Source organism: Chroicocephalus ridibundus, chromosome 8, assembly GCF_963924245.1.
Source record: "Chroicocephalus ridibundus chromosome 8, bChrRid1.1, whole genome shotgun sequence".
NCBI classification, from domain to species: Eukaryota; Metazoa; Chordata; class Aves; order Charadriiformes; family Laridae; genus Chroicocephalus; species Chroicocephalus ridibundus.
The window spans coordinates 21,963,849-21,981,595 of NC_086291.1; the positions used below are offsets into that span (position 1 = coordinate 21,963,849).

The following is a 17,747-nucleotide window of genomic DNA, read 5'->3' on the forward strand; positions in this document are numbered from 1 at the left end:
AGCGGGTTACCGAGGGGAAAAAAACTATTGCTGAGGTAATAGCTGAGTAAAACACAGGTTTCCATACACTTCCGACTTTAATGGTCTGGCTCTGTGTGCAGCGAAGCACAGGCGGAGTACCACGTGATACCACAGGAATGAGAACTTTTTTTTTCTTCCATTTGTACAGAGGTTGGAAGAAGACTGCCTTCCATAATAGAGGTTTCATAATAAAGCTGTTTGTAGGTCTTCCAGCACAGTTAGGAGGAACGTCTGAGGTCCATGTTCTATGCTGAAAATGCTGGAGAAGTTCACTGTTTGATGTGTCTTTTGACCTGATAGCAGATCTCAGCCTGTAGCATTATTTTGTTGGTCCACAGCACTATAAATGATGTCTAGAATCATTGTGCTAACTGAGTGCAGTCAGCTGCATCGTAGTCCGTAGAAGCAAGCCTGCATTTCTTGCAGACTGACACGTCTGGCACAGCAGTGGAGCAAACACTAATTGCAGGGTTGGGCTGTTTTTATTTATTTTTTTTTTAAGCAGTCCAACAGACTTAACTACTGATGGCTTTGCTTGAAATGCATTTAAATGAGATCATAAACAAGATGACTGTTAGTTTCAGATGGGTATTCTTTGGGAGCTTGAGTCCCCTTTTTCGTTGTTTGACTTTACTAATCTTCATTTACACTTCTGGACACAAAACCATTGTTTTATTCTGCCTTATTCTTCACTGTGCTGTGTGCGTGAAGTGCTGTTCTAGAATTAATGCAAAAGGTTTTTCAGATTTTCCCGTAAGGTCATCTTTTGTAACAGTAATGCAGGGGCCCAACTGCTGATTGCTAGGATATATAAAAGTTTTGTCCTTAATCTTTTCAAGTCACCTAAATCTAACCCAGAGAAAAAATGATACTGAAATTTTCTGAAATTTAAAATTTGAGTGGAAAAACATTGTTTGCAAAGACTTTAAACTGATAGTGGCAAGAGCTGTGTCTCGTTTTTTTTTAATTGTCTGTGTACTGATGGGGTGTGTGTGGGTGTGAGGTGGGGAGGAGGGGATGTTCAGTATCTAGTACAGCGATTCCTGGCCACTTCGGTGGACCTATTTGCAACCTTGATAAATAACTTGGGGTGGGGGGATTTGGCTTTAGATGAAATAGTTGTCTGCTGTTCAGAGGACTATTTGTCAGTTTTACTTGTGCAGAGTAGCCCACTTGTGTCCCTTTTACTAGTGAAACCAACTTTGATGGGGTGGGGTGGGATAAGAGTAAACGTGCACCCCAACAAGTGAACCCATGCACGTGTGTTTAAAACTCAGGATCTGTTCTTTGTGACTGTAATAAAGGAAGCATAGTTTTGAGTCAGAGATGCAAAGGCCAGTCTGATAAAGTTGTCCCAAAGTTTAAATGCTGTCGGGGGACTTTCCCCTAGTTGGGACTGTGAAGCTTTGCTTCTTCCAAATAAAGTTGTATAAAAGCCCCAAGGTGCTGCCTCTTCTTACAAGAGTACTTCAGCTGATTGGTTTAAATCTAAATATACACTGTATTTTATTGCTGATCTTCCAAAGCCATTTTGCATGACTCCACATTTTAGGTATATGAAATTGTCCATTTCCATTTTAATTAGCTGCTTAGACCTCTGGTTCTACATTAAATGTATTAATTATTAACTGATGAACTAGAGCAGGCAATATGCAAATGAGTATAGCAGTCCAGCAAAACTATCGCCAAGAACTTTCAGGTTCTCAACTCAAGCTGCTTCATTAACTGAGTATGTACTGAAATTATCTTGAAATTAAAAATAATTATCTCACTGAATTTTTGTTTCAAATTTTACAAAAATAAATACTTTGCAATTCAATTTTGTAATTTTCCTGAAACTGGTGTTTAAACATGGTTTAATTGAAAAATATATACCAGTAAATCTGCATTGGTATGTTACACTTTGCACGTCCAAGCAAATATTTAATCAAAATGTGGATATCAGTGCATTTACATTTTTAGTGTACTTTAAGGTGATTAATTAGCTGTTGCAGTTTATTTATGCAATTGCAGTAAGCTGTGGTTTTTTTGAAAGTCTGATGATACTGTGTTCATACAGGTCATTAGATTTTAAATACAAAATGCATACATTTTAGGAATGTGTATAGAACATTTTGCGTAGTCCAAATGTATTGGGCAATGGTGTAAGCTATGTAGAGTTTGGTTTAATTTCCTTAAACTGTAAGTGATGTTTTTGATTCTTCATGTATAGTTAACATTTGAGATAAAAAGTTGAATGAGGTGATGGTGATAAGATGCCTAGAGGTTCATGAGACACTGAGGTGCATTTTAATAGCTTACTTTTTAGCAAGGAAATCGTCAAGAAAATATTACATGAAAAATGAAAGACAAACTAAAATTAAGAAATTACCATGTAATTGGTGAATTTAGTGTTTAATACTTGGTACATTTTTAGTTGTTTGAGGGTTTAATGAAGTTTGGGGGTTTTTGCCTTTTTTTTTTTGTATCCCCCCGAATAAAATGTGTCTATACTACTTAACCTGGTAGTGATTTGGCTTCAATCATTATTGCTTAGTCTGATTTTGCCTTACAGGGTGTGCAGGGCATGGGTAGGGGAGAGGTTTGATCGAGGGCTCCTTCCCCCCCCCCCCTTTTTTCTTTTTTTTTAAACCTCTGTTCTTTCTGGGATACTCTCTGGGATACTCACGTATCCAAAGAGGGAATAAAGGTAGAACACAAATCCTTATTCCCTTCCATGGAAACTATGTCTAATAAGCCAGTAGAATATCAAAGCTGTTGCATGTAAGTGCAGAGGGGAATCGTTGCTCTTAATCCAAGATTGCTTGTGTCTGCATGAAATAACTGTTCATTTTACTTAGAGTGTTTGCTTGCTTCAGTGTTGGGCAGCTCACTCGCTCACTCTGATTTACTGGAGTCTTGCCTGCTCCTATTATTGGGTCTTCTGCTCTGTTCAGTTTTCTGAAATGATGGCAACATTTGCCAGAAGAAATCACAAAAATATCTGTATAGGATGACTAAAGAACTTACTGTTGCAATATAAAGCTGTGCAGCCTCTAATTTGTAAGCTATTTTGTCTTGTGCAGATGCACGAAGGGTTGAGCAACGCCTCTTCAGAGAAGTCAAGCAGTATTTTTTAATTCAGATGGTTGGGGCTTCCTGTAGACAACATCTCTAATTAGTGCAAATTGTCACCTACTGACATGGTTGCTCTGTGTTGCTCCTGTCATCCTTCACTAAGGCTTCTCTAAGGTGACATATTCTTTGCCTAACTCCTCGTGAGTTAGCACAGAACATTCTGGCTGCACAGTGAAAATGCGGTGCGAGATTCTTCTGAGATTGTTTTCACTGACAAATAAATACGCTTCTAAGCTTGGTGGAAGCAGAAATCGGGTAGTTTTTACTGGAGTATAGAGAGGTAAGATCAGCCATGTCCCTTTAGTATACTATGACTACATACATCCCAGTAAAAGCCTGTCTTCAGTAGGGTTGTATAGAAATATTGTTAATACCTATTAGATCTTATGCTTTAAAACTTAGCTTTTTGGAGGAAGAAAAATAGCCCACATATTGCTACTGTTCAGATATATAGAAGCAAGGGTATGAAGTCAGATACTTTCCACTTGGCAAATTTCATTATGCTTTTGCTTGCTATAGAGTTGTGTTTTCTCCAGTTACGTGTTTATGTGTTGAGCGTTGACAAGCAGAGGGCTTGGTAGTTTGTGGTTTCTCAATTGGAGGGTTATATCCTGTAATCTTTCAAAATCTCTGCACCATAAATCTATGGCCAGTTCTGAAGGGTGAAGCTGATGTGAGTGGGGGGTTGTAGCTCTTGGCTGTTCCTGGATGCTACCACTAATATCTGATGAATCTTCCTTTGGTTGCTTTCTGTACTATCTCAGGCAAGTGTCCATTTAATTATAAAGCATAAATAGGACATGCTTAAAATAGCCGAGTCTGGTTTACTAGCATTTTGTTTGAAGTCTTTTTTTTTTTTTTTTTTTTTAAAAAAAGCGTGTCTATTTTGTAGTTGTTCAGGCTGACACTCTTCAATTTTTTTCCAAGGTGTTTTCCTTGTAATTTAATGTGCCTGAATCAATAAAAATTTCTCAGGTCTCTAAACTGCTTTTAGTATTTAAAACTATATTTTCATTTATTTTTTTAGCCATAGGATTGTAAGCCTTTTTCTGAAATGTTGAAGCAATTTTAGTATTTTGATCAGCTACGTGAAATTAGTCATCAAGCAAAAGCCACAACTCCAGTAAAAAGCAAGAAGTTTGTCCGAAACCACTATTGGAGCCACATGTTTCTAGAAAGGCACCGTAGACTAAATATGATACTAGGTTGGATAGAGCATGCAGGCTACATATTAAGTGGTCAAGGAAATGAGGCAATTTACTTCAGTTATTTATTGAAGTTGTTTCCATGGGTTACATCATTTTAAATAAAGTCTAGAGCTGCTTGAGCATGGTATAATATGAAAGAGCTTTGGGGGAGAACATGCCTGTAACTTTGGGGTATATGCTTATAATGTTTGGGGCATAACAGTATAAAAATAATACTTTTTTAAATGAAGTGCTGCGCTCACTAAGATTCATAAGGAATGTTCTAAAGCATGCTAGTTTGGGGAAGTTTTGCTAGTCGTTGGTGGTGTTTTGAGCCATCATTGCTAAATGGCGTGCACTACCTTTATTTGCAGGGTAGTGGTACCTGCCAGCCTTGCTTGAGAATCAAAGTACTACGTTATTACAAGAACAGACAATCTAAAATTGGAAAAGTAAACATTAAACCTGTGATCCTTGTCTTGAGCAAAGCCTGCAGTGCGATTAAAATTGCAATTGCCTAATAGAAAAATTTTAGTCAAGTTAAACTTCTGAAATAGTCTGACAATCTTGGCACTGCAGATGTGGATGGTGGAAAAAAAGAGATTTTGAAATCTGGCTGTAGATTTTCAGCTATGGTATTTGAGGAACCAAAGCTGGCCTGGAGTCTTAGCAGTGTTCGTTTACCTTCCACAAAATCTATCATCACAACTATCCTCTGTTTTCCGTAGTGCTGAGAGCACAAAATGAAATTTCCTGCTGTGCTCTGGCTACAATGACTGTGTAAAGGGTTCTTCACTCCGGGGTTGTTTTCAGCCTTGCTGTCCGAGATCATGAAATGCCAGTCTTGCTAGCTATGCCTACAAAAACAGCGGCATATACAGGATGGACTGGAATGGGTACGAGGGTTATCTGAATGTGATGCAAGTTGATTAAGAGTCTGATGCTTTCACTTTTTATTGTTAATCAAGCCGTGTGTAGTAGCGGCAGGGTGGGTTTATCAGATTCATGTCAATGGCTTTTATCTGTTTGAACACCTTTCGCTTCCCTCAGTGTATGTGAAAGTGTGATATGCTAACTCATTTTGTGCTCCTTTTGCTATTACGGCTTTTGTAGAGGATATGTTTGTGTCCTGAGTCTTGCTGTGGGTTAGTGCCTCTCTCAGATTCCATTGTCTTGTAGAAGAGTGTGATGTTTTCAATTCAAGGCTTAGTAATCAGAGGCGATTTGTAATCAGTCTGCTGTAGCAGGGAAGCTTACCAGACTGCTTACGCATGAAAAAGCTCTCCACTTGGTGAGAATTCAGCATTATTTATTCTCAATAATCTTTTTGTAAATAAAGGGGGGGAAAAAAAAAAGAGGGAAGTACCAGTGCAATAGTTTCTGCAGAGACAACCACGTGTATTTTGCACTAATGACTAATCAAAAAAAAAAGGAAAGCTTGGTCAAATTCTCTAACCGCATTGTCAGCCTGCTTGGTATTGTCATCTTTCCTAGTGTTTTCTTCAGTCACATGAGATGGAACTAATATTTCTAGTGCCTCCTGGTGATTAAGTAATACTGGTTTATAGTTAGTGTTTGAGAAAAGAGGATACTGTGTGGAGTTTGGGTTTTTAATTGAAGGTTTTCTGCTTCAGTAGTATGCATGAAACAATGGAAAATCTGAGACGTAAGAAAACTGGATTCTATACTTCAACATGTTTGGCTTACAATGAAAGACTACCTTGTAAGATAGTGTCCCTTTGGATGCAGAGATGCATGCGTGGGCTTCTGTGCTCTGACAGCATCTGTGAGGGCACGTCGCATCGCTGCAGCTGTCTTTTGGCCTTTTCAGCTTTGCAAAAGATAAATTTGTTTCTGAACACTGTGTCTAAGTTAGGGGAGGGAGGTGGGACCTGGGATATGCTTCAACTTTATCACCTACAGTATCAAGCCACATCCTGATTTACCTTTATTCTTTGGACTTTAAAGATGTTGCTTTTTCAGTTAAACATGATGGCTTTAGCTTTTTTGTGAAGTCTGGATAAAAGCGTAACTTCTGCAGCATTACTGACAAAAACTTGCACAGGAGGTTTTTTTTCTTAAAGCTTTTATGTGGAGCTATTACGAAAACATGAATAGTAAAGTCTCGCCAGCAGGGAGCTGTACCACCTATACTGGGAGTGGAGTGTCTTTCCCATTCACCTTTTTGTATATGACTTACTTTTGAGCTAATGGTTCTAATATGTGCTGCTTAAAACTGTATCCCCTTTGGTGCCTGTACACACCCTGCTGATCCCATAGACTTCACCTTGGAAGATCAGTTTCTTAGACAACAAGGTTTTCAAAATAAATAATATCTTAATTGTAAATGCATCTTCAGCTGAAGAGCTCTCTAACGAGGTTTTAACTTCCTCTTTTCAATGTGTTTGTCCTGTTCGAGAATGAATCAACCAGTTTCACTGACCAGATCCTTTTTTGGGATGGCTTAACATGCGCAACCTGCCAGTCTTAAATTTCCATAGGCTGTCTCTCCAAATCTTGTACTTGCCATTCCATCAGAAAATGTACATCAGTTTTATCAAATAATGTAAACAAGTTGTGCAAATCAGACATTTTTTGGTTAGATTTCTTTCGTGGATTTTTTTTTTTTTTTCCTCTTCATGGTATGTTCCGATAAAAAGGCAAACTCCTACATTCTCCATTCCTTTAGTCCTTTCCCTGTGAAAAAATATGCAGCCTGTACGTGTGTGTGTGTGTGTTTTGAAGCCTTTGGATGCATGTGTTAGAGGGGCCTTGTTAAATTTATGGGGATGGAGTCGGTGTTCAAAAATCTTGTATTCAGTTTGCATCCTGAACTTGTCTATTGGTCTTTCAGGGTTCTTATTAAGAAGCCAACCTGCATTTTAAATAGTGAGTTAATCTGAAATCAATTCAGCAATGGAGTATTTTGGCAACTCCAGCTCCCTTTGATATAATGCTTGTGACATGGATATTATTTTTATTGAGATGGGTCCATTGATAAGAGAACCTTTTTCCCTAAACTTCCGTAATCCACTGTCTGTAGAATGTGACACTCTAATTAAGCTTCCTTTCGACAGATTGACAGTTATTGCATTGCTAAATGTTTAATTGTCTGCATGACGGGTCCAGTTCAGGCAGCTCCTGCCTGCTCCTAATCGCTTCTTCCTATTTCTGAAGTGGTTCCTTGGTAGCAGTGCAACTGCGTGAGGCCACTTCATCACTGCACCTGATGATGAAGTGCATCAGGCAGTGAATTTGGCTGAAATAACCAGTGTGCCTGCAAGTAGACTTCATTTTAGGGTGGTTGTTTTTCCAGAGGTTCATTAGAGAAGAGTCATGCACCCTCCAGCTCCCTCCCACCCCTGGCGACGGATTAGCCAAGGAGTGAGCTGAGCGGTCGATCAGCCAGCACTGCTTCTGTGTACAAATGGAACCATCTCTTTAAAAATGGAAAGGAATGGTTAGGTCGTGCTATTCACCAGCTGCAAATACACAGCTGGTCTATGCAGTGCGTTCTATATCACTTCATGAGACTTTAAACGAAGCTTCTGCAGTTTTCCTTTTAACAGACAGCCCAATTTATCTCTTGCAAATGTTTGCTGGTTGCTTTTAATGCCATCACTCTACGTACTCCAGCTGTGATGCCAGTGCTCAACGCTGAAATTCAGCTTACAGTTTCTGAAATATATCATCACTTTTGGTTGAGAGTGTTAGGTGACTCACATGCTCTCGAAATTAGATTGCTATTTAAGTTTCAGTATTGGGCTATAGATATTTGTCATCCTCTTGAAAATTTTAGGATGCTCTACTAAGGCAGACATGATGTACTACTCCTAAACAAAAAATCATCATACTGAATGCTTAATAAGAGTATAAATTTTTAGCGGTAGCTTCAGGGTATGGGCTTACTGGTCTCCTGGTTTTATTTAAAAAAAAAAAAGGGAAAGTAATAATAATAAAAAATATATTAAGTGTCATCTTAATTTGCTGATTAAACAAGACCATTTGGCCGGGAGGGAACCTCTGATTGCTTCCATATGTCTAGTCCCTGAGCTTGGATGAGACCCTACACTTAGTTCACTTCAAGAATATGTAAAGTTGTCTGTTTTGGACAAAATAACTTTGTTATAGCTGGACTGGTCCATACTAATTTTGTTTTATGATCTCCCCATTAGTTCATAAGAAAAATATGTCTCAAGCCAAACACAAAATCAAAAACATTTCAGTTGCATGTTTTTATGGTTGGTCATGAGGTGATTGCCATTGAAGCAGGTTTTGGTTTTGAGCTATACTTAATCAGCTGCTTTGTCATATAACTTTAAAGACACTGAGAGATTTCATCTCAAATCTCATGATTAAACTACTAATATTTTGCGATTGTCCGCCAGTTGTCTCTGTGGAAAATCTGGAGGAGAAGTAATCTTGCCTTTAGTAAGACACCATAGCAATTTTATCAATCCTTTTATTTTCTGTACCAGCTTTTCATGGCAACTTTCTCAGCTTCTCGTGAAACAACTAAAGAAAAATTCTTCAAGAGCGTTAAGGAATGTTATGTTGTTCTTTGTTCAACATCTTTTGCAAATGTAATAGTAGCTAACTTCCTTTTTTCTTTCCAGTATTGTTCCGCTTTTAAAAGAATCCATTGGAATTTTGATGCAGCGAACTCCTCCTTCCCTGGAGAACGCCCTGCCTCAGTGCTACCAGAGGGTGAGCTCTTGGGCCATTTTTGCTTCAAATCAAGGTGCTGACTGAGTGAGCCTCAGCTGTGTGTTTGAGGATATTTTATGATGTTTTCCCAGTAATGCCTCTGAAAGGTTCCTTAACTTGTGCAAATGGAGGTACTGGTTTGATTCTTAACTTTCTGAAGTCCTAAATTGCATGTAGCTTCAACTCGGTTTGTGTGTTAAAATGAGCTGTGTTGGTTTAGAAAAACAGATCCTGAAACTTTTCCTCTCAGAGGACTTTGTGCTGATACGAAGTACATAATGTTTTTCTGTTTTGTTCAGTTTTTGACTCCCTCAAAATTTAGTTCTGTCTTTAGTAAAATGAGGTGGAGTAACGCTGGAAGTGTATTTTTAAGACTACATAGAGTACTCTGGATTTGATCTCTCCTGGTACTCCTGTTTAACTTACCTATTACTGTGTCATGACCTGAACATTTGAAATGCCTTTGCAAAGTTCGTACAAAGCACTTGTAGAAGTGCCATCTTTCCTCAGGATTGTAACCGTCACGTGGAGGGTTTGCTAAAATTGGACAGAGGAAAAAGAAAGGTTTTGAAAGGACAAACCCAAGCCCTCACAAAATATTTACAGAAATATTAATATATTTCCATTAATAGTTAGAATCTCTCACAAATTATTTTATGGGAAAATTCCTGCATTTGCAAAAAGTGCTGTTTTAATTGAATGCCCTCTCAAATTTAATAACTGTGACTCTTCTGTCTTGGACACCACTGTTTTCAGAAATGGTTTCAGTAAAATATATAAAGACTGTAAATGCAGCAAAATACAAAATCATGACACATACATACAACCTGTATGTTTTCACCTTCCTTACAATTACTGAGATGGTAATAAGGAATTTAAAGGAAATATCACAAATTGCACAGTGAACTAGAAGTAAAAGGGTGCATCAGCTTTTATAATATTTTCTGTAAAAAAAACCCATAGTACAGATAAACATTTTCTGAAATATATTTTTTAAAATTTGCTTGTATTTTTAGGTGCAGCAGTTGCAAGGAGTTTACAGTTTACATGATCCACACTTCTGGACCCTCTGTACTGATGTTTACATAGGGACATTGAAATTATTAGTAGCTCCTGATGCTGATGGAAGGTGGATTCTAAGCCAGACTCACAATATTTTCACTCAGGTATGTCTCAGCAGTGGAAATCACGTACCAAAGCGTAAACTGCCCGTCACGTGATGTGACCTTGTCGTTCTTATCAAGAAAAATTAAATGTTTCTGGTTTTGGTATCAGTGTGTTTTGAAAAGCTTCTCTGCTCCAGCAGTTTAGAACAATTTCAAAATACTCAGTAGTGCAGATGGAATTGCTGTACCTCTCTGCCTTAGTTTTTGGTGCCGCTTAGTGGAAATAACAGCTGTAGTTGCCTGAGGTGCATCAAATTGAGTTGAAACTCTATGTTAACCTATGAGGAACCGAGAAAATGGATGAGGCTTCCCTCAAGATAGGGCTTCGACCACAGACTGGACCTATGTAAGTCTTTCACTGTGCTGATGCTGTATTTGTCATTCATTTCTATACCTCTAAGAATCCATAGTCTTTGCATATTTTGTTGTCTTTACTAATATCCATGCTGTGGTGATCACTAGTTAAAATGTAACCATCACCATCATGTCGTATACGACCAGTGTGTTCCCATTTATTTTAAGTTATATTCAGGTTATATTTCAGGGAATATTACAGGTTAGATTTTTTTATAAAGATAGTGACGTATTTGATAGCACTTGTAGCTGATAGGAAATGCTGGAGTTCTTGTGAACAACAGAAACTTTATTAGAAGTTGATATCTCTTGCCTTAAGATTAAAATCTTACAAATTTCAGAAAGATTTTTCTATTGCTTCCTTATACTTTCAACCACTAAACATGAAATTCAGTTTGGCTGCCTATTGCAGTATAGCTTCTGGATGTGAATGGTTTACAAGTAGAACCTACAGTCTATCGAGATAAAATAGAAAATTCTTGTCCAGCAAGAGAACTCCGTGAAGAATAAAGCTGGAAACTCTCTCTCTCCGATACCATCCAGAGCCAAACGTCCTGGTTTTATTCTTGACATTGGAGGACCGTATTTGAAAAAACCTGTTACATTTTTCCATAATATCCTTTCTCTGCTTTTGAGTAACGGAGAGTTCTGTAGCTGAAAAGGCGACAAATGTTCCTGTTTATAACCAACATTTTAGGTAACAAAATATTGTCAGCTAAAGGGTAATATTTTGGAGGTATGTAAATTACTGACTTCTCTAAGTCACTTGGACAGAGAAGAAGGGGAGCTTCTGATCAGGTGTATTTGATACTGAAAATAAAACCACTTCTGTAAACAGTTTAATTAGTGCTTGCATAAATGTTCTTTTAAAAGCTTTCTACAGTGGGGAAAGTCCTTGTGCGCTCACGTGCGTGTTTTTTCCCTTGTTCTAAGTGTCCTGTTGGCCTACTGCCTTGGCAGCTCCTGTATGTGATGGCTTGGTGAATTGTTTATGCATCTGATAAGCACCCCTTTTATTAACTCTTTTATAACATTTATCAAAAATTCCAGACTAGATTTTTGTGTTTATTTTGTTGTTGGTTTTTTTTTATGCATCTCACACACTCAGTTTCTGGTCTCTCAGGAGAAACACCACTGAAGCCAACCCTACAGTGTGCTGCCTGAGTGCATGAATTCTTTTGAACTCCTTGAAGTTTAAGGAATTTTAAAGTAGTCAGTCATGGGGAACCCAGTCAAAATAAACACACATACTTGTTTTTATGTTAGAGACTTAGGGAAGGAGAATTTATTCTTACAAATATTCTAAAATCAAACTTTATGAGTAAAGGTTGGTCCTTTTTGAGATGTTCCATCACATACAACTCTTGATTGAGTAGGTAGAAATCAGTCTGCATGGCTTATTCCTCAGATTGTGTAGTTTGAAACTAAGGGATGTTTCCTGTGAAGGACTGTGCAGAACATTCTGTTGCATTAAAACTAATTTTACATCTCAAGTCTCCAAAGGATTGCATTTTCCAAGTGAGTGATGAGCTCTTCGGCTGTTTTGTAGCTGTGCAGGTATCAAGAGCCATGTGTCTAGGAAGGGAATTGGGGAGAACAAGGTCTATCATTTTTCTTAACTAACCTATGGTAATAAGCGGACGAACAGTTGGAGCAAGTAGAGATTTATTTTTTTTTTCTCCTCAGTAATATTGGCCCTCATTATCTTAATGTAATTGACAGTTGGTTTTGCAACTCAACTGAGGTAAGAGCAAGTTGCTGATAGTTAAGACAGATCTGATCTTTAGCAGTGTTCAACCTAATGCTTCGAGATCATGTTGCATAACCAGTGACCATCACAGCAGTGGTGCTGGCCTGCCGCTGAGGTTAAAATGAATGACTAAATGATTTTCTTAATGCTGTTCTATTTTGAACGATGATAAAACTAAGCAAGTCCTTATAAGTCTGGTTTAATATGATTTCTGAGGAGAGAAATGCTTTCGTACAATTCACATGCCTTTACCAAAAGTGATTTTAGTGCGTCATGATGTAAATGCACTGCAGCCATTGTTCTTTCTTGCTAAAATCTTAGTGTAGAACTGGTTCGAATAACAAATCCCATGTTACGCACTTGTACTTAGCTCCATTTTAAACTGACAGCTCTTCAAGAAGCTTGCTTTTCAGGAAGTTAAACTTGTTCAAAAGAAAGAATCACTTCTGTGCAGCTTCATGTATGACAGTAATTTAGGCTGAATCAGAAAAGGTAATGTAGCAAAGCTCGTGTTAATATATAATTACATATGTGCACTTGACTGTGTGAAGTGCTATGTATTCGTACAGCACTCTCAAAGTTTGTAGGTTTCCAAATTGCCAGTATCTTAGTGAATGATATGCTAAATGTGGAAGATGAATTACAGAAAAATAAGACATGGAGTTGTTTTGCTGGTAACTTAACTGGCGTGGGCTGGTGTTCAGGACAGTTAAATTGCTTTGATGTTACAGGGTTTTTTTAACTCTCTTTCTCTTTTCCATAGGCAGGAGTAAGACAGCTTTACATACAGATTGATGTCGCAGCCATGTAGTGAATTTCTGAAATTGTGCTGTTGGACCAAAGTTTTCTGTACTGTATTGGTGTAAGAACATACTTCTCAAGACAGAGCCTGCCTCCGCCACTGTTCCGGAATTGACTGAGTAGATTTCTGCCCTTGGGCTATGGATGGAGTTCACTTCTAAGGAGTAAATATTGAATGAATGTTATGGACTTTGGGTCTTGTCTTTTTGTGGCCCCTAAGCTTAAAAATTTTTGAGGGTTTTTTACTTACTGATTGTGGTACTGGAAACCCTGTCATGTCTTCAGTAAAGCTGCTGAAACCACTGCTCATTCCCATAAAACCAGTGTTATCAACAATTGGAAACTTGTTTTGTAGATAATGTCACAGTGGCTGACATGCTTCAATATAATTGTATGTTTCTACAGTTGTTTGTACTTTGCAAACTTAATGAACCAAACCATATTGGGTTTTCAAAGTGCCTTTTATATCAGGAGGGGAATTTGCCAGCATAAATATGGAGCATCTAAGGGTTTTATTACTTTTACAAATATCTTGTTTGCAGTCTGATTATTTACTAGTGATGTATGTGGGGGGGGGCTGTGTACTTGCGTAACTGTAGATGTTAGACTTCCCTTGTACTTGCGTCTTACCAAACAGACAGAAAAATACTAAATGTAAAAGGCAAAGGTATTGTGAAGAGACTTCCTTCCAAAGCAAGCTGGATATTTTGTTGCACATATCTTGTGGAAGTTATTTTAGTCAAAATATTAGATTTCATTCCAACTAATTTGTCTCTTCATACTGTTAAGAGTAATGAGACATTACATGATGCTGCTCCTGTTCACAGTCACTGAAACAACAGGCAGCTGAGGGAAGATGCTGGTGGTGGAAGGAACGCTTGAGGTTTTTTATCTTCCAAAGTATGTGGAGGGAAAAATGAAATCCCTAAATTGTTTGTGAAAGCTTAAATCGCCTTGATTTTAATAGGTTGTAATAATTTTTATTAAAGTGATTGGTGAGATAACTTTTGGCTTTCCAAATATTGAAAATAGTAGTTTCTGGTGGTTACACCTGAAATGGAAATAAGGACCATGGTTCATGCTATTTAAAATTATGCTTTTTCCAGGTGGACAAGTCTAACATTTTTGACTGTCTTACCGTAGCCATGTGTGTTTTCGTGGGGGGAAAAAAAATAATCCCCAGTGCAGTAAGTTGTTTTTTCCAGAAACATCAGTCTGCCATATTTTTCTAGCATTTAAAATCATTTTACACTTTCAAGATCTGAGCCTTGTTTTCAAAGACAATCTGCTAGATTTGGTATTACAGATGATAATTCCACTATGCTTGTAGTAGTCAACTTAGTAATGGAACAGTTCATAAGAGGACATTTTACAAACAGAACATTGTGGAGTAAAAAAAAACCAAGACGGGGATTTTTCTGATAAATCATAGCTGTTACTAACTGATACAGATTTTAAGTATTCTTCTGGTACCTGGTACGTGGTAACACTGAAATCAAGGCCCTCTGAAGCTGACCATGTCTGCGTAGTAAGTGCTAGGCACTATGAAAGTACCGTAGATTTATTTGCAGAAGTGGTTTGTTTGCCACTGGCGCTGCTGAGTTCATGACAGAGATTAAGAACGTTTTGCATTCCTACTTCATGTCGTTCCTATATAGCACCTGAATTGTGATCTCTTTTGATGTGAAAGCACGATGGTTGCCAAATTGATAGGTGGTTCCTGAATTTTCCAGATGAGATATCGAAACATGAATGTTGATTTTGTACAAAGCTTGAGGTTGTACTCGTGCTTGGAAGTGAAAACTGAGTGTAAAGAAAAATAGCGGTAAAAAGCCACATACATATTGCTTTTAAGCTTTACAGACTGTTCCAGTCTTCAGATCCTTTATCCCTACTGCTGGTTCCTGCTGGTGCGTGGTTCTCCTGGGGACGTGGGTGCAGAGCGCGTGCCCTTCCAGCTGGCTGCACTGTTCCACGTCTCTCCTGGCCTCCTGCCGGCGCCCCATCGGCCTTCCACCGTCCCACCTCGCTGATGCTCTGCCAGGCCCGGAATTCCTGACTGGAGGGTGGGATCTGAAAGTTAGACGGCACGGGGTAAGGCGCAAGAATCTGTTGAGCAGATTTGAGTTTCGCAGTTGAAGATACCATTTGCATATATGTTCACAGAAAAGGTAATTAAAATACGGTTGTGATTATAGGGCGCAGATCCCTCATACTGTTTTGTAGTATGTTGCATATAGAGTGCTTTTTGTCGGCTGACAGCATGATTTCTTGATTTTTATTTTTTTTTAATAGTTAATATTACTACTGTTTGAGGCTAGAGACGATCAGCTGATATCACTTTAAAGGCAGGCACCAGCCAACTTCATTGCAATTGTGTCATGATCCAAGAGCAGGCTTTGGTTTATGTCATTTTTATACCAGCGTGTTTCGGGACTGAGTGTTCCTGAACTTGCTGAAGTACCGTAGTACTGCCCAACATGCTGGGCTTGGCCGCTATTTTAGTCTTCTTAATTAAAAGACAACTCCTGTCGGTTTCCAAGTGACAATCTGCCTGAGTGACAACTGGGGGTTTTTTTGTTGTTTTGTGGTTTTTTTTTGTGTGTGTGTGTGGTTAAAATGTACATCTACCAACTTTTAAAATATGGTAAAAAGAGTGAAAAAAGCCTGTAAGCTGGTTATAATAACAAAATACTGATTTTAATAATTTTTTGGTATCTTTTTGTTGCTTATGAGTACTTAGCTGACTGTTGGAAGCCTATGTACAAGTCTGAGTTTCCTAACCAAGATAACAATTTCTTCATTATTTTCAAGGACAACTTGATGTTTTTACAGTAAGAAATATATCATTTGTTAAATATAATTGAGGATAGTGTAGGGAATTCAGATTCAAAGTAGACTTTAAGCCTTTTTAGGTTTTCTGGAAAAGGGTAAGGATCACAAAATTGTGCAAAAGGCAGTAGATGACGTGTCCAGGAGGTAACTACCATCACATCTAGTACATCAGTAAGCAGCGGGACATTTGTTCTATTTTATTCACCTACTAAGGGGATATTTGCTCAGGTTTTAGGAGAGTACAAATCATACAATTGGAAGTGCAGCTTTTCTTCATACTGAGAGTCAAAGCTCCATTATTTTTTGTTTTGCTAATTACCCAACCCTTAGTTTGTTATATAATGGTTTGCTTTTAACACTTTATTGGGGATGCATCACATCATTTAAATAAAGATTTGCGTGAATGACTGACATCCAGAGCTGGATGAATGTCCGCAGACCATCTGCTAAAACTCAGCTTCCTGGTATCCAGTACTGAATTTTGAGCCAAGTTTTCAAAGTATGATTTTCTCATGTTTTCGTGGGGTTACTGGTCTGCCTTTGTGTGGTGGTGTGGTGGGTTTTTTTTTCTGTGACTGAAAACAGTAACTTAAAACCATATTGTCCCAACGACCAAGCCTGCAAACTGCATCATTTTTACAGGACCTACAGCAAAATAAGAAGATAAAACAAGTGCTGCAGAGTGCCTGTACTAAAATGCCCCAAATGTTTGTCATGGTGAATAACGGGAAGAAAATGACTTTAAGAGTATGCAGAGTGAAGCCTGCTCCATCGTAGGCTGATCCTGTAAGCCTGTACATATGGACAGACTTGTTCCTTACATCAGCAGGGCCCCTACAGAGCATTACGTTACTTGGGCAATTTGCTGAACTAAAGCAAAAAGTGCTGGTCCAAATAAATGACTCTGCTTTTTATGTAATCCTGCTTACTAAAACAAAAGTTTAATTGCATCATTAGTAAGAGCTGCTGACACTATTTTTACATAAAAATTGAAACCGCTGCTACTAATAAAGTGGACCTTAGTGACTCGTACTGTTCTTAATATTTTTTTCCTGAAGAAGTAAAGCCGGGTGTAAAGGTGACGGAAAGAAAGGGTGTCTCCTTTTAACTGTTGTAAGGGAACCTGTTTTGGGAATATCAACAAGATACAAGCGGGGGGAGAGGCTGCTGCTGAATGGCAGTTTCCCACCCTTTGCACCCACTGTGCAACAACCGAATAGTGAAGTTCCTGGCTTTTCCCTCACAGGGCAGATTTCAGTTGCAGAAACCTTCATGCTTCTAGAAAATGCAAATCCTAATCAATACTCACGTAACAGATCTTTAAATACCAGTTCAGAGCAACAGCTTTAGTTACTAATTAAGCCCTGTCCTGTTTTCCCCGGCAGCCACCAGACTGCCACTGCTGGGATTCCTGATTATCCCACCCCTTTTAAGCATGTTTGGGAATGAGTATAAGGGATTTTCTTTTTTTTTTTTTTTTTTTTTTTTAAATAATCCATTTCTCTGATCCTTAATACTGACTCAGTGGTTAATTCCTCCTTTACGCTTCTGTGAAAATCCCTATCTGCAACTTGCCGGGATTCCCTTTGGGATTTCTCCCCCATTCAGGCTTTGTTGCAGTGACCATCCCTGTTGGGACTTCACTGGCCAGAGACCACTATAATGTGAAAAGATGCCAGTTCCACTTCTGCTGTGCCTGGCATGTGAGGACTTTGTGTCTGGCTGTGTGCAAATACTGCTTAATCTACTTGTCTGTTTCAGTGAGCCACAAAAGTTTCCCGCCTATGTGGTAATTTGGCGGAAATAATG

General features: G+C 38.4%; 1 protein-coding gene across 3 annotated transcripts in view; it reads left to right on the forward strand.

Moving 5' to 3' along the window:
- The window catches only part of SLC30A7 (solute carrier family 30 member 7), a 32,156-nt gene extending 14,739 nt beyond the window's left edge, over window positions 1-17,417 (forward strand). For 2 of the 3 annotated variants that reach the window (XM_063344404.1, XM_063344405.1), the window contains exons 9-11: window positions 8,942-9,032; window positions 10,049-10,198; window positions 13,066-17,417. In XM_063344404.1, coding sequence (XP_063200474.1) covers window positions 8,942-9,032; window positions 10,049-10,198; window positions 13,066-13,113 — 289 coding nt within the window. In that variant the 3' untranslated portion in view covers window positions 13,114-17,417. Of the gene's footprint in view, window positions 1-8,941; window positions 9,067-10,048; window positions 10,199-13,065 lie in introns of all 3 variants that reach the window. The other variant, XR_010072302.1, reaches the window with a different exon arrangement.
- Window positions 17,418-17,747: the final 330 nt, after the last annotated feature.